The sequence below is a fragment of the Pelodiscus sinensis genome, chromosome 7 (genome assembly GCF_052426305.1).
Source record: "Pelodiscus sinensis isolate ZL-2025 chromosome 7, ASM5242630v1, whole genome shotgun sequence".
NCBI lineage: Eukaryota > Metazoa > Chordata > Testudines > Trionychidae > Pelodiscus > Pelodiscus sinensis.
Window position 1 is genome coordinate 24,242,562 of NC_143058.1, and position 23,438 is coordinate 24,265,999.

Sequence of the window (23,438 nt, forward strand, 5' to 3'; positions counted from 1 at the left end):
TGTGGAACTTTGATTTTGTCCTCAAGTAACTAGCATTCAACACAGAATTATTCTTTTCTTAGGGTATAGCTTTTCCAGGTTGGATTCAGAGGAAACATAAGAACATTAGAACATAAGAACAGCCATACTGGGTCAGACCAAAGGTCCATCTAGCTCAGTATCATGCCATCTGACAGGGATCAATGTGATCTGAGGTGCCATCAGAAGGAATGAACAAAACAGGAAATCATCAAGTGATCCTTCCCTGTCACCCATTCCCAGCTTCTGACAAGCAGAGGCTAGGAACACCATTCCTACTCATCCTTGATAACAACCATTGATGAATCCATGAATGTATTTAGCGCTTTTTTGAACTCTTTTAAAGTCCTGGCCTTCTCAACATCCTCTAGCATGGAATTCCACAGGTTGACTGTGCATTGTGTTGTGTAGAAGTACTTCCTTTTGTTTGTTTTAAACCTTCTACTTATTAAATAGGTAAGAATTCGCATTCCCCATCTCCCACCAAGGTATTTTCCAGAAAATCCACCTAACTTTGGTTTACCTCATAAGTTTCTCCTTGTCTGGCACATTGTTTAAAATAGTCCTTTGAAGCTCATAACTTTCCAAAATTTGTCTGGTTCATGTCTCCTCTCCTTGCCACCTCCCCCCCCCCCCCCCCCCCCGCGCCAAGAAGTTACATACAATCTCACAATAACACACAAACTTTAGAATTGTCATAGGCTGAAATAACCAGGTGAAGGGAGCTATATAACCATGAAGGGTGAGATTGTACCATTTACTTTACTGAGTATATAAATTATGTAGACTCTCAAAAGACTTCACATTCCCTTTGGAAGGGAGGGACAGGTAAAATGCTGTCTTACCCAAAGTGGTATAAATGAACTGAAACTCTATTCTATGATTCTACAGCACAGCATCACTGTTAAATTCACATTCCCAGTATCCAAAGGATTATGGGACATTTTCTCTATGCTCACATTTAGTATCTCATTCAGCACAGTCCTGCAAGGATCTAAGCATTCTAGCCCTGATTTTGCAAAGCACTTAAGCAAGTGATTAATTTGAAGCATATGAATATTCCCAGTGAAGCCTATGGATCTTCTCACACATTTTAAGTTAAGAATGTGCTTAATTGTGTCTCAGGATTGGGACCCAAGTGCTCTTCAAGGAATAAGCTTCTGGTTCTTATTAGTGAAATAATGCTCTGTGTAAGTGCACTGGGAAGAAGTTAGTGAAATATTGATCCATATAAATGTTGTTCTCGTAGCACAAATCAGCTTCACCTTACAGGAACTAGCCTGAAATTTTGAAATTATTCAAGATTAAAGAAAGCACAGCACACACTGTTGTGTTCTTTTACCATCAGGAATACATCTCAATAAAAGAGAAGCCAACAATGCTGAAGTATTTGCATTGTTTACTGCCATAACTTTTCCCACTAGCACCATTCATTTATTTTGAACCCTTTCTTTTTCAATGCAATGCATACAATAATTTTGGGTGTTATGATAAACAGGCACTGTAATCATGTATTATAGCTAGGAAGAGGCACTTGAAAGAAATTGGTTTTGCTATACACGTGATGTAAAACAATCAATAGCGCTTTAGTCTGACAAGCACTGTCAATATCCATTGTCACAGACCAGAAAGTCGTTAATGGATAGTTGTTCAAAAACCAATGCTTTCAGCACAGGTTCAAAGTACTCAAATATACTGTATTTGGCAGGAATTAATCATAGATGAACCCTTGGGATTTTGTATAAATGTTTGTAAATTGAGAGTGGAATAAAAGTCATTGGAAGGAAGGTAGGATTGTATTGTACAGTGTGGAGATATATAGGTAACTATGTCAATAAAATCATTCAAGCATACAGGAAAATTTAAAAAATGTTAAACCTGTTTCTTTTGGATCATACAGGCCTTGTCCAAAGCATTGCTCCTAAAAAAATTATACTACTAGAAATGTATTTTCTGATTTCTGTGCATTTCACATGCATACAAAGTAATCATTTATGCAATCATGGTCCTAGATTTGAAAGGAGCTGTGTCATTTCTGATTCAGTAAATTGCATCTGCAACATGTTTACAGAGAAAGGTTTTGGAAACCTGCAGTTTGAACCCTGGCCCACCATACTTACATGACGGCTAATCTGTAAACTGCCAAAACTGACTAGACCGCCACTCTTGGGGGAGGCTACTATATACTCTCCAAGCGTAAGATCTGCCTTCAAAGGCAGATCTCAAAAAAGATAAATAAAGTTTAAATTGTTTATGATGGAGCAAATCCAAAGGCCAGCCTCTGTCCTGGCTTAGAGGTCCCACACTGGCCTCCAAGCACACTTAGGCTATGTCCATACTAAATCCACTGGTAGTGGCATTTAGCTATGTTCATGCACTGTAACAAAAAGCTAGCTATGTCCACACTGCATCTTGTAACTATATGTGTCAGTGAAAAACTCTGTTGGGGGGAAGCTCTGGGGAAATCTCCACTACCCCTTTTCCCACTGCCAAAGTCTTTCCCTGTTGCAGGGAAAGGCTCTAGCAAGGGAAACTGTCACAGTCTGCTGTGAGGGTGCAACAAATTTAGCTCTCATTGACCCTTTTTCTGCTATCATATTGGTACATCTGAGTCTGGACATACTTATTCAAAACATTCAGTGTTTGTAGCACCAGTGCACCTTCTATGATTCCTATCTGAAAACCAATTATGGTTTCCACAGAATACTATTCAATTTCTGCTCATACGCCATCACTGGAGCAGGAGTTAAGACACTCAAGGGGTCAATTTGTTTCAAACAAGCTTCGTTAGTTACCAGTATCTTCATTTGTCCCTCCTGAGATGATCTAGGTCACTGACTCTGCATTTCTCAAGATTTATCATTCAGGGTGAACAGTTATCCCCTCCCGTGGAAGTTGAGGATGATGCTTAGCTCTGTTGTTCTGAGAGAAAGACAGCTGGGGACAAACAACCTTCACTCCCATCTAATCAGAGTGACCAATGATAAATCCCTCTGCCTATGCTCTGTGTGCCCCCACAGAGGACTTATTGGGATCCCTATATAATCACCCCTGGTGTATTCTCGGGACTCTAAGGAAAGTCATTCTCCTGAGCCATAAACGTGACAAAGGATGCATCTACACAGCAGAGTGTAACTTGAAATAAGCTACGCAAATTGAGCTACGCAAATTGCGTAGCTTATTTCGAAATAGGAAGTGTCTACACAGCACTTATTTCAAATAGAGCACTCTTTTTCCAACTTTCCTTACTCCTCATACAATGAGGGTTACAAGAGTCAGAGTAAGAAGTCCTGAAGCTTGACAGTATTTTGAAATTATTTTTAAATAACTGCCTGCTGTGTAGACGCAGACTAAGTTATTTCAAAATAACTCTAGTTATTTTGAAATAATGTTGCTGTGTAGACATACCCTTAGAGGAAGCACTCTATGCAAACATTTCTTCTTCCTCATTAAATGTGGCTGTAATGCCTATAACACTCTCCAAAGCAGATGATTTTAGATAGTTTCAAGAGCTAATGAAGCACATATCAGGTAGGTTTAACATTCTTTTAGAGGATATCCAGGCCTTGCACTATAATTCCTGGTGATTTTGTAAACTACAGCTTTTATGTGTGTGTTTCTTCCTGTGAATGAGGCTTCATTGGAGCCTGCTAACACTTCTCTGGCAGACTCCATTTAAGCACCTCTTATACGTATATTATGTTCCACCTAAATACTCATAATTTCTGTTTTCACACCTGTCATTGAATTCCTTGATGGTAGAAAGAGTTTCTGACTTTTCTTTGTAGTGCAGACATAGCCACAGAGGGTATGTCTAGACTGCATTCCTCTGTCAGCAGAGGGATGCAGATTAGACAGGTCCATATTGCAAATAAGGCAAGGATTTAAATACCCCATGCCTAATTTGAATAAAAATGGTCACTGCATTTTGCTGACTCAGCACTTTGTCGGCAAAAAGCACCTTGCAGGAGGCAGAAAGGATCTGTCAAAAAATTTACAGGATCTGTCAAAAAAAAATCTTTCTTTATCAACGGATCCCTCTCTGCTTTTTGCCAACAAAGTGCTGAGTTGGTAAAATGCGGTGGGCATTTTTATGCAAATTAGGTGCAGGATATTTAAATCCCTGCCTCATTTGCAATGTGGACCTGCCTAATCTGCATCCTTCTGCTGACAGAGGGATGCAGTCTAGACATACCCATAGTGTGCTTAGGGATCTTCCTTTTGATGGTGTCAAGCTATTTTCTGAATCTACTGACAAGTCTCCTCATTCTCTGAACGATTTGAGAGTCATTATTAGATTCCTCAGGATATGCACACCCGCAAGAAAATAAAATATAGCAGGCCTCAAATAACTCAAATATCTCTTTTGGTTCATTTTTTGAATTTCTGTAGCCTTCTTGACCCACCTACCAAGAGTACAAGGTAGTAGAACAAAAATTCAATTACTGTGACAGCTACCTTTTTCTAGCCATCCCTTGTATTCAAATCTCAGTTTTGATTACTTGAGAATTTAAATCACCCCCAATACAGGAATCTACCTCTGAATTATCTCATTTCCCTTCCTCCCTTTGGATGCCGTTGTCAAGATGTCTAGAGTGTCGCAGGAGTCTCAGGGCAGACTATGAAGAAGCAGGGCATAAACCCCAAACTGGTTGTGAGTTTTATACTTAGGTTTCACCAACCACTAAGTGTGAACTCCTTAATAAAATATTTGTTTGTTTTTTTTATATTTCACAGTAGTATTTGCTTTCAATGGACCTTTTGGGTGGACAGGACATAGTGTCTACTGTAGGAAGACATTGTTTTACATTAATTAGTGCTCTGTTCCAGTTTGATGATTTATCTAGTTAGAGAGGTTTCTGATGGAGACATAAGAACCAAGAACCAAACCATGTTTGTTTCCATAGTAGAGAAATCCAAAAGATCACAGTCTCCATCAAGAGACCCTTGAGGTGTATCTCGGTTTGTCAGAAGCTGGAAATGGGTGTCAGGAGAGAGATCACTTGATGATTACCTGCTATGTTCACTCTTTCTGGGGCATCTGGCATTGGTCATTGTCAGAAGATAGGATACTGGGCTAGATGGACCATTGGAATGGCCCAGTATGGCCGTTCTTATGTTCTTAGGATTCTTATGTTCTCTGGATATATTATCTCATGTTAGAAGTCTGCTAATATTCGTTTTCCTCCTAGACTGTAAGCTCTTTCTATATGGTAGCAATCTACTTCTGTGGTGTGACTTAAAGATGTTTCAGGTGTTGACAATCCAAAGCTGCAAAGTGGACATGAATATCTATTTTCTCCAGACACTGTGCTTTGGTCCATGCCTTAAGATCCTATGCTGCAGTTGGCAATGCAGTTCTGCCTTCAGTTTTAGAGTCTGCTCTGAAGCTCTTTCTTCTCTTTGGGTGCAGATACAAGAGTCATGCAAAGTGGATTATTCAAAAGGACACTATTGAAAAAGAAGGAGAGGTTAGTCCTTTTGTGTAATAGCTGTAGGTCTTTGAAATATGTCTCTGTGGGTGGTCCAGTATTTGCCTCCTTCCCCTCTGCTTCAGTTTCCTTTCATGGAACTTCACAGCAGAGAAGAAACTGAGGATGGATCACTTATGCAACTCTAAATATTCTTGGTACAGTGAACAAGGATTTATGGAGTGCAAACATGGGTTGAAAGGGCAGTGCTACTGAAAATCTCTGATCAAAGGCACATCTGAAAAGGACCATCTTTAGGGCACACATCTCAAAGAACTCCAGTTACAGTACAAGATGAGTAACCTCTTCTTATAGTTTTGCTGCTATAATATAGTCTCCTCCTCTCATTTTTTGCACAAGAAAGTTTACAAAGAGTATGTTGACACCCAAGAATTAAGGAACCAGGGGGAATGTTGCTTAAGAGCTCTGTATACTTTGACTGAAAACTGGGGAATGCAAATAGAGAAAATCAGACAGGCTGGTTACTCAATTAGAAAAAAACTTTTCACAGCAGCATGGTATACAGATTGCAAAGACATCAGAATTAGTCAAACAATAGAACAAAGGAGAGCAACAACTTGAAGAACCTGAAACTAGCTTAGAAGCTGCAATCAGAAGGTGAATGTTAAAAGTCATAATCATAAAATCCGGAGGGAAGGAGTGAGAGCGTCCAAGCTTATCTTCACTACCATGCTAAATTGGCACTGCTGCCATTGACGCAGTGACATTGATTTAGCAGGTTTGGTGAAGATACACTAAGTTGCTGGGAGAATGCTCTCCAATTGACTTTACTACTCCAAGAAGCATCTCCAATTAACATAGTGATATAGTGCAATGTAGACACCATTTTAAGTTGATGTAAGTTACATCATCTTCAGTTATGCAACTTAAATAACTTAACTTGTATAACTTAGACTGACTTACAGAGATAGTATAGAAAAGGTCTAAGAGGGAAAAATTCCAGCCTACATACATAAGGAATAGAAAAAGTAACATACCAAGAGAAGATGCATGTCCAGTCTGAGGCACGCAGTATAATAAATGCATGGAATATGGACATTTTGCAGCTGCTTGCCTCACCAAAGCAGTCAGGCAGTTGACTTATATTACAGACAATCAAAAGCTGTTGTTTTGGGATTCTATCGCTGTGAGGGCATAAAACCTGTCAGAAGACTGAAACTGAATATTCACAGCAAGATTATTGACATTAAAATGAACTCACCAGCTGACATCATAATCATCATCATCTCAGAAGGGATTTACAGTGAAACAATTTCCCTTGCAAGTTGGGATTGGTCTTGCCTTGGGCAGGAGGCTGGATTTGATGACCTCTTGATATCTCTTCCAGCTCTATGATTCTATGATCTAATATGATGATATTGGATTTTTGAAAGGAGACATCAATTTAAGAGATTATGCTGAATAACACAGTTTGCATATTCCTCTTCCAGACAGACCATGGAAGACATTAGCTGAAAATTTCTGCCAATTCATATAACATAGTTACCTGGTTACAATGGACTATTTTTCCACTTATATAGAAATATAATGTACTTAAAATACCTAACATGTTTCAGTGTTATCATGAAACTGAAGTGCACGTTTGCTCATATCAGTGCTCCAGAACAACCAGTGAAGGAAAATGGGCCACAGTTCACTGCAGCAAAATTGAAGTCATTTCTAAGAAATATGATTTTGATCATTTTACTAGCAGCCCACAAGTGAATGGAGATACTTGTATATACAGCCAAGAAAATCCTACAGCAGGAAAATCCATTCATCATTCTTTTGAGTTCCAGATCAACATCAACAGCAGCTACTGGATATAGTCCAACACAACTCCTGTTGAGAAGACAACTAGGAGGTTCTTTTCCAAAGTTGCAACAGTAGTTTTCTCCAAAGTGGCCAAACAGAGAGAAAGAGAGAGTAGCTAAATTGGATAAATATAGTAAAAGAACTTACGAACACTTTTACAACCGATTTCAGTCACTTGGAAATCTGCCATGGGTAGGTGACTTGGTGACTGTGTTCATGTCATATTGGATGGAGACAAAGGATGGACAACCTCAGCATCCATAAGGAGAAAGAATTCAACATCCAAATCATATGTGAGAATGACCATGGGGAGTTCTACAGAAACTGTTAACATCTACAGTTTGTTTCTCAGAAAGAATAATCAACAGAGCAAACTCCACAGATAGCAGAGGCACAAAAAGAAGACGACAACTTTAGGATTCCAAACTAACTGCAGACAGTCATTTTAGCAAACAAACAGCTCAATGGTCTAAATACATGATCTGTTTGTGTCATGTAATTAGAAAACCAGTACAATTCAGAGAAATTTAACCGATTGGTGTGTAATGAACTTAAATGATAGTGTAATAGTGTAAATTATAGTGTAATAACCATTCCATTTATTTTCTTCTTGAAGTTTCCTCCTTTGAAATATGCAGTTGATAGTTAATCTGGTTAATTTTGCCAACTTCCATAGATGATCTTCACCAATCATACCCATAATCTGAAAATGGAAAATGTAAGTACTACAGAAAACAGTCTTTCTGTTGTATAGCTAAACTTTTTTCCATTTGAAAACAACATTTAGTTCTTTTTGTTTTTCCAAATATAAAACAAAGCCATTATTACTTGGGGATACCATGAGAGCAGTGGTTTGGCAGGGAAAAAAGATATTTCTAAACAAGATCCCAGCAAGAGTATTTCTAGCCAGCGTTCAATTCTGGATCATATTATCCAAACCATTGAATTTCTGGGAGGTTTCCCTCTGGTGACTTGCATGTGCTTACGAACACAATATAAGAAACTCATCAAAATTGGCTTTGCTGTTGTTTTTCTCCATGCTATATATAATCTGACATGAAATATACAAAAAGTGTCTATGACAATAATGATTCCTACCTCTAGATGTAGTTTTAACACCATAGTTGCTGCTTCAGGTATAAAACTACACAGCTGTATTAAAACATTTGAGTGTGCATGAGGATGGTTCACCCCACACATTGAATTGTAGATCTAACCATTCTTCAGTGTGAACCACATTGGAACCTGTTAAATCATCTTAACAAATTTGATGTTACAGTCAGAGCTAATACTGAAATGCAAGCAGGCAAATCCTGCAGACTAAGAAATGTGGCAGGCCTAAAGTAACTGAGTGGTTTTACTTGTGCCATATTTGAAATGAAGAGTTGCATTCTGCCAGCAAGTCACAAAAAGTCAAACTACTCTGAAGATACAATGAATTCAAACCGCATATCCACAGTCAGAAAACGAAATACAATTCACTTTACTGTTTCAAAGTACCATTAAGATGCAGAATTAGAAACATCCATTTGTTATTCTTTTTATAGCAAGGCTGAGTGATTTGGAATTTTAGTCTATCCTTGCCAAAGACTGCTTAATTTTTGAACAAAAAGTTCTAAAATATAAAGTGCACAAAAGAGCTGACCATCAATTGGATACTAATCTTTATATTCTATGATGCATCACCCTAAGAATGCTGCCATTAACAATGTGAATTCTATTTTTCATAAATGATGGATTATTTTACCAAGCTTGTGTATTTTCCAATAAAGTGTTGTTTTATTTGTCCTCTGTGATTACTAGGTTGTGGAAGTATGTGTGGGGTCATTTTAGTGCTGTGGGAAAATGGAACACTCTTCTGTTAAAATCAGTAGTGAAATCAGAAGCAAACTATGCTCTGATTATCATAGGCATGTGTTTAAATGTTGCTTTCCTTAATTGGCTATGGTTGTATTTACTTAAAATGAACAATTTGGCAAGTTTTGCTCCCTTGACAACAGCAAAGCGTAAACCGTTTTATAAGGTTGGCTGTTAAAATCAGATTTGTAATATAAACCACATTATCCCAGGATTTTGTACTGTTCCTTAAGAGGACCCTTTAAATCATCGCTGTTTTATAGCTGTGCACCTTTTAGCATTCTGTTTTTATTGATAACTTATGTGAAACTGCTTGTGACAAAACCTAGCGTAATCTATACCATGATTTCTCCCTATAATGGTTTTCTCAGATCCGTGTAGTAAGGACTGCTGCATCGTGGGGGAGAATTCATGTGGGGGGTAGATATGTACATGTATAACCACACTGCTACAGAAGTTGTACAAGGAGAGAGGCCCTGAATGCTTCATAGAAGCCCTGCCTCTGGAGCACTGGATTATCCCTGATAAATCAGCACACAAAGGAAAATGTAAACTTGTGGATTTCCCCTTCTCCATACAGAATTGGGGATCAGCTACCTTTTCTAGTGAGCAGTTCTGTGAGGCATGCTCTCTGCAGCCCAAGGTCAATAAAAGGAATGAGATGGAGACTGAGTGGACCAAAGGACAGATACTATCCCACTCCAGCCCTGCAGATCATAGTTCACATTAGGAATTGTGTTAAATCCCATGCAGGGGCTCAGGGCTGAGAGATCCCCTGAAGTTACTGGGGCCACCAGGAAAGAGACCCTCCCTTCCAATCCCAGCAGGGAGACGCCATGGCCAGTGGAGGAAAAATACTTCCCGTGAGCCCCAGCATGGAATTGCTGCAATCTGCCCATGGAAGGGAGCCCCTCTCCGCTGGCCCTAGCATAGAGCTGCCATGGCTCACAGAGGGGAGTCCCTCTCCTATTGCCCCAGCACAGAGCCACCCAAGTAAACCCAAGCCGCAACTCCCTCCCCAACTTTGAGCCCTCTTAGCCCCGAGAACCCTCTTGTATACAAAAGCCCTCATCCCCAGCCCCACCTCAAGACCCATATCTCCAGTCCAACAACTGTACCCCCTCCTGGATGCCAGCCCCCAGCCTAGACCTTCCTGCTCTGCAGCTACTAACCCAGAGCCTCTTATAACCCAACACCTGTCCTTTCCCAAACTTGGAGCTCTCTCCTGGACCCAAAACCCCTTATACTCAGCTCCACCCCAACCAAAGACCTTACACTCCTGCACCCCAGTCCTCTGCCCCAGGCCTGAGCCACCTCCCACACTCAGAACACCTTAACCCCAATCCTGCCACTTGCATTTTGTTATATGAAGGTGTGTATTGGTGCACATAAGAAAACTCATTCTGTTCTGGAGTGGAAAAAATTAGAGGGAAAGCTGCTGGAGATCTTACTAGAAAAGATTGTATGGGTTCTTGCTGTATAATGTGCTCTTCGCACCCCTGCAGATGACTTAATGACTGGCAGCACCAGGGCACAGGGAAACTGGAAAAGGGGCAACAAATCTATAATTCTGGGCTGCCTCATATCTCGTAGGATATGTGAGGTTCAGAAATCCTCACAAAGATTTCCTCACACAGAATCCCCACTTGATAATTTAAACACAAGATGGAAAAATATAGCCATATAAGCATGCTGAATGCTGAAAGTAGGGAATATTTTGATGTCCTGGCTATACCTCCTCTCATCAGTACTGCTCATTTTGGGGGCAGTGATTTTTCTCTGTGGAGATCCCAGCAGACAACATTTTATAGCCCACTTGCATCATCACAGCTTGCTCCTGTGGAATCTCAGGAGGTGGGCTCCGCATCTTGCTGGAATAAACCACAACAGAACTTAGCCCAAAGGCTTCTCTGTGCAATAAATACCTAAATATAATAAAACGTAGCTGTTAGATTTGGAACACTTTTTCTTCCATAAATTAGTACATCTTGCATATTTTCTTGTCAGTAAGCCATGATTTCTGCAACTGTATTAGCAATAGTGGAATGCCTCATCTGACTTGGCAAGAGGATTCGGACCATCACCAATGCTGTGACCCCCCCATCCCATCTCATAAAAATGGTATACCATTAATAATATTTAGCACACTTCCAATTGGAAGTTTCAGTTGAATAGTAGTCCAAATGAATGTCTTGAGATTCATGGAACGTTTCATAAGTAAATAGTGCCCATCCGAATATTTGCAAATAATAAATAACATGACTCTACAGATAACACCAAGTGAACGCATCATGTTTTATCTCACAAATGTTAATCAAACTCTTTGTACTATCCTACCAGCTATCTTGCTGACCTACTATATTATTAAGGGTAGACATAGTTATTGTTTTAAGAACATAAGAACAGCCATACTAGGTCAGACAAAGTCAGTCTAGCCCATTATCCTGTCTTCCAACAATGACCAATACCAAGTGCCCCACAGGGAAGGAACAAAAGAGGTAATCATCAAGAAATTCCTCCACTGATGCTCATTCCCATCCCCTGACAAACAGAGGCTAGGGACACCATTTCTACCCATCCTGACTAATAAGCATGAATGGACTTATCCTTCATGAATGCATCTAGTCCTTTTTTAACCCTGTTAAAGTTCTGGTCTTTACAACATCCTCTAGTAAGGGGTTCCACAGATTGACTGCGTTACATGAAGAAAAACTTCCTTTTGTTTGTTTTAAACCTGCTACCTATTAATTTCATTTGGTGACCCCTAGTACTTATGTTGTGGGAACAAGTAAATCCCTTTTCCTTATTTAGTTTCTCCAAACTGATTATGATTTTATAGACCTCTATCATGTCCCCCCTTAATCTCCTCTTTTCTAACCTGAAAAGTCTCAGTCTTTTTAATCTCTCTTCATATGGCAGCCATTCCAAACCCCTAATTATTTTGTTGCCCTTTTTTGAATTTTTTCAATGCTAAGATGTCCTTTTTGAGATGAGATGATCACATCTGTATGCAGTATTCAAGAACATGTATTGTTATTTTTAAAAATGTAGTTTTACTAGAAATGTAGTTTTTCTTTTTTTTCTCAGTTTTCAGACTGAACTACAGTGCCTCTGATACAAATGACAGAAATCGAGTCAAAAGCAGATTAAAGAAGTTTATAACCCGAAGACCTTCACTGAAAACCTTGCAAGAAAAGGGACTGATTAAAGGTGTGTTCCTTATCTATTTTTTCGGAGTAAAACTGAAAGTTCATTAATGACAGTTACTGTTTCACAATATTCTCATTCCTGTCATCAGTTAAAAGCATAGGACCATTTGGATTGCATAGCAATTTCTGGCTAGATATTTTTCTGTGTATTGGTAAGCTCTCAGGAACAATCTTTTTCAAACTGTAGGTACTGTTATCCTGTAACTGGAGTATTCTGGCCACCAATGGTCAAGCAAGACCATATTTTTAAATATCTTCTGGAATTGTGCATGAAAAATTTGCACACTCACCAATAAGTATGTAAAAAAACTGCAACTGTATATGCAAACCAGCTAGATATGTTGGGATTTTTTGTTTGTTTGTTTGTTTTTGGTTTGTTTGGGGGGCGGGTTGCCACAAGGCTTTGGCACCCATTTAGTGCCCGCAATCCTGAGTCAATAGCAGGGCTTGAAGTCACTGTGAGTTAGAGTCAGAGGGGTTAATTTTACCACCTTTGCCCAGGATCAAGGGGCTGGCAGAAAGCTGCCTTCACTCAGCCCTCCAAACAGACACAAAGCAGTGAAATATTATAGGCCAGATTTGAGGCCCTCACAACCATGTGCACATAAATTCTTGACTATTTTGGGAGAGATTTTTAAAAGTGCCTAAAGCATTTAAGAGAACTGAATCTTGATAAGATTTGAGATTTGTGACAGTTTTCTTTCACTATTTGATCTGAGGAAGTGGGTCTGGCCCACGAAAGCTCATCACCTAATAAACCATCTTGTTAGTCTTTAAAGTGCTACATAGTCCTGTTTTTTTTAATAAGATTTGTGATTCTAGATCCTGTAGACAGTTTTGAAAATCTCCCCCTACATACACCTCAGGTATTTGCAAATATGCATATTTATATGTATACTTGTGTGTGCCTAACTTTCAGAATCTGTTCCTAATCACCTATTGTATCTCAGTTTTGATGTTACTTTAATGCACAGTTTGAGTTAAGAGTGGGATTTGAGTACATCATTTTAGTTTGTTTCAATTATTATGGTATCAGAGAAGAAGCTTGAGTTGTAATTTATAGTCTTTTAATTTCTGCATTTAAGACTTTTTTCCAGTTTAATAAAGTGTAGCTGATGAATCTCCTGTGGCGTTACACAGGGATCAGATGTGATCCCTACTAGCAAATCCAGATTCATTAGCATAACTCAAATCCATCCTCTAATGTATCTCTCTAGGAAAACCAGATGCATTTGTTTTCAGATAGAGTTGCATTAGACTCCTGATTCTCTAACATAGCCTGGTTCTAATTGGGATGTTCTTGTATGGAAAACCCAGTTGAATTATGTTCTGTCATAGTCAGGATCTGCATTCCCTAGCAGAGTTTTAATAATAAACTAATGTAACTGTACAGAAAACATGTTAGTTTTCTTCCAAGAAGATTCATTAGGATTTGGTTCTGGCCATGCAAATGAGTCAGGATTCCTTAGCAGAGCTTAATTCCAATCTACAGTAAGTCTATGTGAAATGCTCATTTGATAAGGTTCCTTCATTGTCTTCCATGCAGTTTATCCCTTAATCTGTTATAATGTTATGAAAATGCAGTTGTGGTGCTTATAGACAGACCACTTTTAAATGTTAATTTTTAGGCTCATATTAAAATATTTTAAATAGCAAATTGCAAGTATCCAGATTAAAAATAAATGGTTTACAAATTTCATGTTTTAAAATGCATTTTTCCCTAAAGGTGAATTAAATGGCTATAGGAACATTGCAAAACTCTATATTTGCTGTAATCTTGGAGGCGGGGGAAGAGGGGGAGATGTAGAACAATTTGTACAAGAAATTCCTCCAACTCTGGGAACATGCATACTAACTTTAATCCCAGGGGGGAATACATCTGTCAGAATTATAAATCCCTTAAAATAATTAATTCTTTCAATAAAAGTACATCTATAGCCTTGCAGGACATCACAGTGCCAAACTTATAGTACAAGCCGTTCTATGGGATAGTGAAGAATTGATATAAATATCTGTGAAGCATGTGGTGATAATTACACCAAAGCAGTGGCACTGTAGGTGCTATAAAAACCTTCACTTTTCATCAAGTGCCATTCATATTTGCCAGGAGCACTAGAAAGCTTTCAAATCTATATGGATTTTTTACTTTGTCTGTCACAAAACTCCAATAAATTTAACACATAAATTATAAGCAAGAGTGAATACATTTTAAAATATGAAGTTAACTTAAATGTAGTCAGTCCTCTTCTCGGTCACTGATGTGTGCACTCTTATCCAAAGGACATTTTTCAAAACTTGCTTCAAAATTATTTTTTTCCCTTTGGGTATTTTGATCCATACAATTATTAGAAAAGTCTGAAGTTTATATTATTGTCATTTACACCTTCACATACACATGGATTTTAAAAATAAAAATAAGGTCCACCATACTGAAATGCGCACACACTAAACCATGTACTTCAGTATCATCTAATTATTTGGGTACTAAGGGACAGATTTTTAAAGGTATTTAGGTCCATAAAGATGCAGATAAGCATTTAATGGAATTTTCAAAGGTACGTAGGCAACTGGATCAATGGAGCATAGAAATATAGACAGTTTTGAAAATCCTCTAGGCCTCTAATAATACATGTAGGCACCCAGTAACCACTGAAAAACTGGGCCTATATATCTATCTGTGCAGAAGTATTTAATTTCTTATGGAAACCTTAAATAATTAATTACTTTAAAATGATATGGAGCCTGATTACATTCCTAGAACTATTTGTTATTTTAAAGTTTTCTCTAATATGAGTTGTTCCTCAGGGAGGTAGACTTTAGTGTTTGCAAGATTAGGCCATAATGATTTCATTCAATGAAAAAAAAATTATATATATATATATATATGTGTGTGTGTGTGTGTGTGTGTTAAAACTGTAAATGAGGATTGTCAGTTCTAAAATTTCTACTTTTTGTTTATTTCATATAATATTTAGTAAAGAAAAGTATTGTAATAATATTATAGGCATTATTTAAAGTAACATGTACCTAATAAATTTTTGTTACATTATTAATTTAATCAATATCTATATATGAACAACAATGTTGTATAACTGAATAAAGAGCCTTTTTTGCAGCTTTGCCACTTTATCAGTGTTACTTCAGGAGTAATTTTACTCAAATGACTTATGTCTGGCTCTTCTGTGACTTGGGATTGAAAAATTCTCAGAATTTACGGAATCTACACTAATTGTGCTAGATAAAAACTGTATTTTCTCTTTTGAAACTAATGTTGCTTCACGGTTGAACTGTGATCCTCACATTTGAACTTTGTTATGTTTTATACCGTCCATAATTAGTCTCCAGCCTTCAACATTATATCAGTTTACTAGATTCCTGGGTTCTGAGCATTTATGTTTTGAATTTACTACTACCTCTGGGTATGTCTACACTACAAAGTTAGTTCGAACTAACGGATGTTAGTTCGAACTAACTTTAATAGGCGCTACAGTAGCGCTCCGCTAGTTCGAATTTAATTCGAACTAGCAGAGCGCTTAGTTCGAACTAGGAAAACCTCATTTTACGAGGATTAAGCCTAGTTTGAACTAGCTAGTTCGAATTAAGGGGTGTGTAGCCCCTTAATTCGAACTAGTGGGAGGCTAGCCCTCCCCAGGTTTCCCTGGTGGCCACTCTGGCCAACACCAGGGAAACTCGTCTGCCCCCCTCCCGGCCCCGGAGCTCTTAAAGGGGCACGGGCTGGCTACGGTGCCCGTGCCAGGTGCAAGCCTGCCAGCACCCAGCCACCAGACCCTGCACCTGGCACGCCTCGAGCTACCTACCCGATGCCCCCCAGCCCTCCCCCTCTTCCCTGGACCAGGCTGGCGGCTCCCGGGAGCTTGCCCGGGACCGCAAGAGACGGGCACCCGCCTGGACTAGTGCGGACATCGTGGACCTCGTCCACGATCTACGCACTAGGCACAGGAAAGTGGCCGGCTTGGGCAGGAGAGCTGCCAGCCTGGCCACCCAGAAGCAGGTGTGCATGAAAATCAAGGGGGTCCACTGAGACCCCTGACCCTGAGCCCTGAGCTTACAATGGCCGTCCTGGGTCAGACCAAAGGTCCATCTAGCCCAGTAGCCTGTCTGCCGACAGCGGCCAACCCTAGGAACCCTGGAGGGGATGGACCGAAGACAGTGACCAAGCCATTTGTCTCGTGCCATCCCTCTCCAGCCTTCCACAAACCTTGGGCAGGGACACCACTCCTACCCCCTGGCTAATAGCACTCCATGGACCCAACCTCCATGACTTGATCTCACTTCCCTTTAAACTCTGTTCTAGTTCTAGCCTTCACAGCCTCCTGCAGCAAGGAGTTCCACAGGTTGACTCTTTGCTTTGTGAAGAACAACTTTCTGTTACTAGTTTGAAGCCTGCTACCCATTCCTTTCCTTTGGTGTCCTCTAGTCCTTCTTTATGGGAACTAATGAAGAATTTTTCTGTATGCACCTTCTCCACCCAACTCCTGCTTTTAGAGACCTCTATCCTGTCCCCCCTCCGTCTCCTCTTTTCTAAGCTGAAAAATCCCAGTCTCTTTAGCCTCTCTTCATATGGGACCTGTTCCCAACCCCTGATCATTTTAGTTGCCCTCCCCTCTCCCACCCTCTCTCTTCACCTCTCCCACCTCCTTTTCCCAGTCTCCCCCAGTTTTGTTCAATAAAGACAGTTTCCATTTTTGAACACAATTGTCCTTTATTTTGTACATCAAGAAAAGGGGCTAGGGAAGGGTAAGTGGAAGGAGGTGAGGGAGGAATGGGGCACGAGCCCCCGATTGGGAGGACTGGGCTGGCTCTGCGGGCTTTTGGGATGGAACCTCTCCTGCAGCCCTCCAATTGCGCCCTCTCCCCAGATGGCAGCCTGCGGCAAGTGCAGCCAGTCTGATGGCCGAGTGCTGTGATGTGCCCAGTGTGGGTACTCCGGGCAATCCAAGCCAGGACTGCTTTGCAAGCGGGGCACCCCTGAGAACTGTCTGTCCGGGGTGGGGGTCGGGACCCTTTAAGCACAGCCCTCGGCTATCCTGAGACAGCATCTCCACGCTCTAAGTCCTCCTCTGATGCCCTGCTGACACTGCTTCTGGCCATCCTTAAGCCTGGTTCAGGGTCCACTTAATGTGGACATGCTAGTTCGAATTAGCAAAACGCTAATTCGAACTAGTTTTTTAGTCTAGATCCGTTAGTTCGAATTAGCTTAGTTCGAATTAACGTTGTAGTGTAGACGTACCCCCAGTTACTTAAAAGCCATGGTGAGTGCATGGCTAATAAAGAATCTCATAATTTACTTTCATTCAATAATAAAATAGCGTGAATAAAAACTGCGCATAAATGAATGTTGGTGTGCTGATGAAAAACCCATCTACTAAGAAAATATGTCCCATCTAACTTTTTCGCTGCAAGTAAAGAGTTTATCTGAATTCACTTGAAAAGTTAAATGTAGGAGAAATTAAAGCAACAAGAAAAGAACCCACCACAGATTAGAGGAACTAAAGCTGTAAGACAAAAATAAATGCTACTTTATCATTCTATATCTTTTTTTAAAATTGAACTGAATCCTTCCAATTGCTGGTAAAGCAAGTGGTATGTTATGTAGCCTGAAGTGTATGGGATGCAATCAGCAGAAGTGGGATCAGGAACAGAAAGGATACGGCTCCACTCTCTTCATTCTCCCAGTGGGAAACATAGAGTGAATCTATTTAATTTGGTATTAAATGGTGAGAAATCAGAGACTATAGTGTAAGGAGTCAGTAATCTTGTTCCACAGTGGGTTTAGTGGTCACTATGATTTTTCAAAGAACTGAATGTGGATGTCTTCACACCCTTAAAACATCACTCCTGTTGATGATACTCCAAAGATTAAAATAATTCATCAGTCGCATGCTCACTGCCATGTTTTCACATTCAGACATCATTCAGCTCATGGATTATGATATGGAAGTTTAGAGTCTGAGTCAGTGCTCACTAAAATCAATGGGAATATTCCTAGTGAGGTCAGTGAGCCAACAACTCTTAGGGTATGTCTACACATCAAAGTTAATTCGAAATAACAGCTGTTATTTTGAATTAATTTTCCTATCATCTTCACAGGCAAACCACTATTTTGAAATAAAATCGAAATAGTGGGGCACTTATTTCAAATTTGGTAAACCTCATTCTATGAGGAATAACGCCAAATTTGAAATAGCTAATTCGAAATAAGTGCTGTGTAGATGCTTATTCTGAAAAAGGGGCCTCCAGCCCTTCCCAGTTTCCCCTGGTGGCCACTCTGGGCCAAACTAGGAAAACTCTTCTCTTCTCCCCCAGACCCAGAGCCCTTAAAGGGGTAGACTCTGGCCAGGCATGCCAGCAGTGGCTGCCCCTTACCCAGTGGCCAGAGAATGAGCCAGGCAGCCAGTGCCAGCCAGCTGTCCCCCACCCAGTCCCCCAGCTCCCAGGAGCCAGCCAGGGGCTGGAGATGGAGGGTGCCCTCCTGGACTAGTGCGGAGATCATGGACTTCATTGAGGTTTGGGGGGAGGCCTCCAATGTCCATGATCTCCACATTAGATGGAGGAATACCGCAGTCTACGGATGCATAGCTGATACCATGGCCACCAAAGGCCACATGCTCACACAAGAACATGTGCTCATGAAGATCAAAGAGCTGAGGCAGGCATACGCCAGGGCAACTCAGGGCAGTTCCTCAGAAAGGGCAGACACCTGCCCCTACTTCGACGCTCTGGACCGCATCATAGAGGGCAGTACGGTCTGCGTCACCCCAGGGGGCAGAGATCTGGTACCGGAGCAGAGGATGAGCCACCATGGAGGGTGCCACGCTGGCCAGACCTCCGAGCTGTCCCAGCAGCGGAGTCACCAGGGTCGTCGGGGGAGGCCACACCATGTAAGTGCCATCACTGTCCCCTTCCCAGGAGGAAGCTCCCATTCCCGGGGATAGCCGGACATTCTGACCATGGCCTCTGTGCAAGCACAGTGGCTCTGATGGTGCAGGGCATGGTCATCCTCACCTCGCAGAGTGAGCCTGGGTTTCACTCACTGTGTCCCCAGGGAGAACTGACCACTTCTCTTCTTTCTCCACAGACGCACCAGCTGCACGTGCAGGGCGCACCACCCTTCCCAGGACAACCTCCCACACCCGAGGGCTCTGCAGGTCCACTGCAACACTGCAGGGGTATCGAGATCAGCACCTGGGGGCCTTGTGAGCCATGCACTGCACCATGGAGCAGTGGGTAAAGGACGAATAGGAGTTCCGGCAGGAGCTGCTAGCCCAGGGTTGTGCCATCTGTGCCCATCTGCAGACCCTGGTGCAAAGCATGCTGCCTCATGTCACTCCAGTGCTTGCTTCCGCCCCAGCTTCCGCTCCTCCTCCCACTGTTCTCCTCCTCCTGCCTCTCCCTCCTCAACCTCCACACCCCCCACTTCGGCCTCCACTCCCTCCTCCCCATCCCCCCAGGGATGCCAAGGCCCTTGCACCCGCCGTGCTGGGAGATAGTTGGCCCAGCGAGACCCCCACCCATGAGCCCTGAGCTTCCCCTCCCCCTTCTTCCCCTTGCTTCCCCCTTCCAGCTCCCTCCTCCCAGTTTCCCCCTCCCCTCTCCCACCCTCGTTCCTCCCCTCTCCTGCCTCCTTTCTCCAGTCTCCCAGGAGTTTCATACCCTCCCCCAGTTTTGTTAAAGAAGCAGAGTTTATATTTTTGAAAATACATGTATTTTATTTGACATCAGGAAGCGGGGCTAAGGAGGGGTAAGTTGAAGGACATGAGGGAGGAATGAGGCACAAGCCCCCTGTGGGGCAGACCAGGGAGGCTCTTAGTGCTCCTCAGGGTGGAAGCTCTCCCACAGGACCTTCTGGATACTGACAGCCCCCGATGGATCTCCCGGATGACAGCCTGCAGAAAGTGCAGACAGGCTCGAAGCAACGCATCCAAGAGAAGCACCAGAGTGCCCAGGGGTAGCTCTGGCTCCATGTTGCAGAGTGCTGTGATGTCCTAAGTGAGGACAACCAGAGCATTCAGAGACAAAATGCTTTGCTGTCCCTCATCGAGGTAGACAAGCAAGCAGGGAAACCTGAGAACTGGCTATCCGGGGGGGGGGTCCCTTTAAGCACAGATCTCACATAGCCTCAGGCAGCAGCCCCACACAGTAAGTCCTGACCTATTTCTAAATGCATTTTGTGTGTAGACGCGTTATTTCAAAATAAGCTATTTCAAAATAACTATTTCGAAATAAGACATTTCGATATAACACTTTAGTGTAGACATACCCACACATATTTTTTGTTTTCTTTCCAGCATGAACAGGTGGTCTTATAAAAGTAGATTCCCTGAAACATGCAGATGATCAGATATGAGAGAAAGAGATCTCCTTTGAGATTAAAGTTCATTGCAGTCAGGAATGATGGTCAGAGGCCATTCAGAATCAGGCCATTTCTGCACTACAGATAAGATTGAAGGAGCTGCAGTCAATCTTCCAGCATTTGAATTAGTGGATCTAGTGAAGATCCATTCATTCAAACTGAGAGGGTGCTCCTGTTGATGCCAGTAGTCCTATTTCTAGAAGGAGTAAGGGAAGTCGAAAGGAGAGTACACCAAAATTCGAGTTAAGATACTTCGACTCCAGCTATGTATTAACGTAGCTGAAGTTGCATAGCTTAATTCAAATTCATCCCCTAGTGTAGACAAGGCCTCATATCCATTTTCTGAGGAGGAGAAGCAAGAGAAGTTAATTCCTAATATAGGTAAATTAATAAAAGTGGTAGAATTTGGCCGTCAGTGTGCTCCATAGTTCATTTCAAAGGTATGGTTATTCCACTAAAAGACGTCATAATTTACCAACAGTTTCCAAATATAGTGGTATCTACTCTATATTTTTCCTTTGCTAAAAATAGGCAATAGGATTGCTCAGATATCACTAGTTACTGTTGGCAAATGTTGAATTTTTTTATTCGAGACCACCAAATGTACAGTAAATCTCCAATTTAAAGGACTGGGCCAACTGGAATAAATCAGAATATCTCAATGACAACCTTGCTTACTTAGGTCAGCTGAGAACCTGTCCCACAGAAGTACTGTGGTTTTTTGTAGCCTTAATAGGTGCTTAGCATTACAATTTTAACTTTTGAATTAATTCCCTTTGTTATGTTCACTGCATGTACATGGAGTAGTTAAATAACAACGGAAAATATTCTTGCTGGATGATTGCAATATAACACCATTTTATTTCTTGGCATTGCAAATGATAACATGTAAGAACCCAAAACACAGACTGTGAAAGCAATGTTCTGCCTAAGGCAAAGTGGCACAACTCACCCTATCTTACACTAGGCTTGCTCTTTGGAGATTGACTGAACAAAAGCCAGATATACAGTTTTCTACAGAACCTCATAGCCTGCAAGCAGCACTAGGAATCCCGTCGTACTTAAGAAATAGCTTGTCATTTCAACCCAGCTTCCAATACCCAATACCCTGTCCACCATGTATATTGAATATACAGAAACTGCCTTTTTAATATCCCCTAAACACAGTAACTGTGAATTTACTCATTTCAGTCTCTCTCCCTCTATTTACCCCCATCTTCTCCTCAACATTTAACTGGTCATAGAGTGGATACATTCCTCAACTTAGGTGCTGATAGAAATTGTTAGCAATCCAGTAGTCCAAATTAAGTTGTATCAGGGGTAAATTGGCATTTATTTGCCTTTGGAATGCATTGCTTTGCATCTCATGAAAAGCTGTCTTCCCAAAAACCCGTGGGGATGGTACTACCAGGCTACCTACTTTTTTATCTAGAATTAGAACACTGATGTTCCATTTTTCTGATGACACTTATATTTTTTCACTTGTGCTTGAATTCTAATACAAATAGCAAAGAAATAAACACAATGGCTACATCTAGATTGCATCCCTTTTTCGTAAAAGGGATGCAAACTAGACACATCGCAATTGCAAATGAAGCGGGGATTTATATCCCCCCCGCTTCATTTGCATAAAAATGGCTGCCGCTTTTTTCTGGCTCGGAGCTTTGCCGGAAAAAAGCTCCAGTCTAGACGCGGATCTTTCAGAAAATAAAGCCTTTTCCAAAAGATCCCTTATCCCTTATTTTAAGAGGGATAATTTTGCAGTAACATTCTGAATGAGGCTGATTTCTGTGATCTTGTTTTAAATGTTCTTTTTACAGAATTATTGTCTCTCATTTTCTGGATTTCTGCAGCTTAGAGCTAATACCTTGGACTTCAGCTTCATAAGCTGCATGTTGTGAGCGTATCTATCCTGGCAGTGAATTTGAAAACTTGAAGGGGCTTGTTCACTATAATGAGCAATTAATTGCACCTATAATTATCACATTTTATACCTTACAACTGTGTTAGTATCCATGCCATCCACTTTTGGTATCTCATTTTATATCAACATACAACGCTGTCACAGACACCACCATCTTGAATAGGAAGTTTGATGCATAGATACAAAGAACATGTAATGCAAACCATACTGTCAAACATATTATGAATATATCGCTCTTCTTAAAAATGCTTGTTGGTTTTTCATACTACAGTATTGACTAACTGTCTGTGTTTGATGCATGGTTTACCAGCCTGATGTAGACTTATGGTTAGAGCTTAACTTGTTAGTTCTGCTTTTGCAGCCAATTCAGAATAACTACAGATGCCCCAAGATATTAAAATTGACTGCTCAAATGGACTCAGTGTGGGAGTTTCATTGGTTTTAAATTGATAACAGCTGAAAGAGTGAATGATTAAAGCTGTACATGGGCATACTCTGCAGCTCCTTTGTACAAGTTCTTGTTAACAGAGGCCACTATATGGGAATTTTCTTTCTTACAATAAAATATACTTCTGAGTAATCATTAATTAAAATTTGTAAATGGTGAACAAGAGAAGGAGCTTATGGGGGAGTAATTCCTGAGAAGCCGGAATAAACTTTGAGAAGATGAAGTGGGTTTTTATTCAGAGGGGAGCATTTAAATTTAAGCAGCATTCCATAAGGTGGTAATTGTGTCTATTTCCCAGGCAGTTGAGTGAAATAAGCTGGAT

The 23,438-nt window shown here is 40.9% G+C and overlaps 1 protein-coding gene across 4 annotated transcripts in view; it reads left to right on the forward strand.

Moving 5' to 3' along the window:
• Window positions 1-23,438, forward strand: part of ARHGAP15 (Rho GTPase activating protein 15) — a 497,535-nt gene that overhangs the window by 279,332 nt on the left and 194,765 nt on the right. For all 4 annotated transcript variants that reach the window (XM_075933317.2, XM_075933318.2, XM_025191035.3 and 1 more), the window contains one exon: window positions 12,249-12,371. In XM_075933317.2, the coding sequence (XP_075789432.1) occupies window positions 12,249-12,371 (123 nt within the window). The remainder of the gene's footprint in view (window positions 1-12,248; window positions 12,372-23,438) is intronic.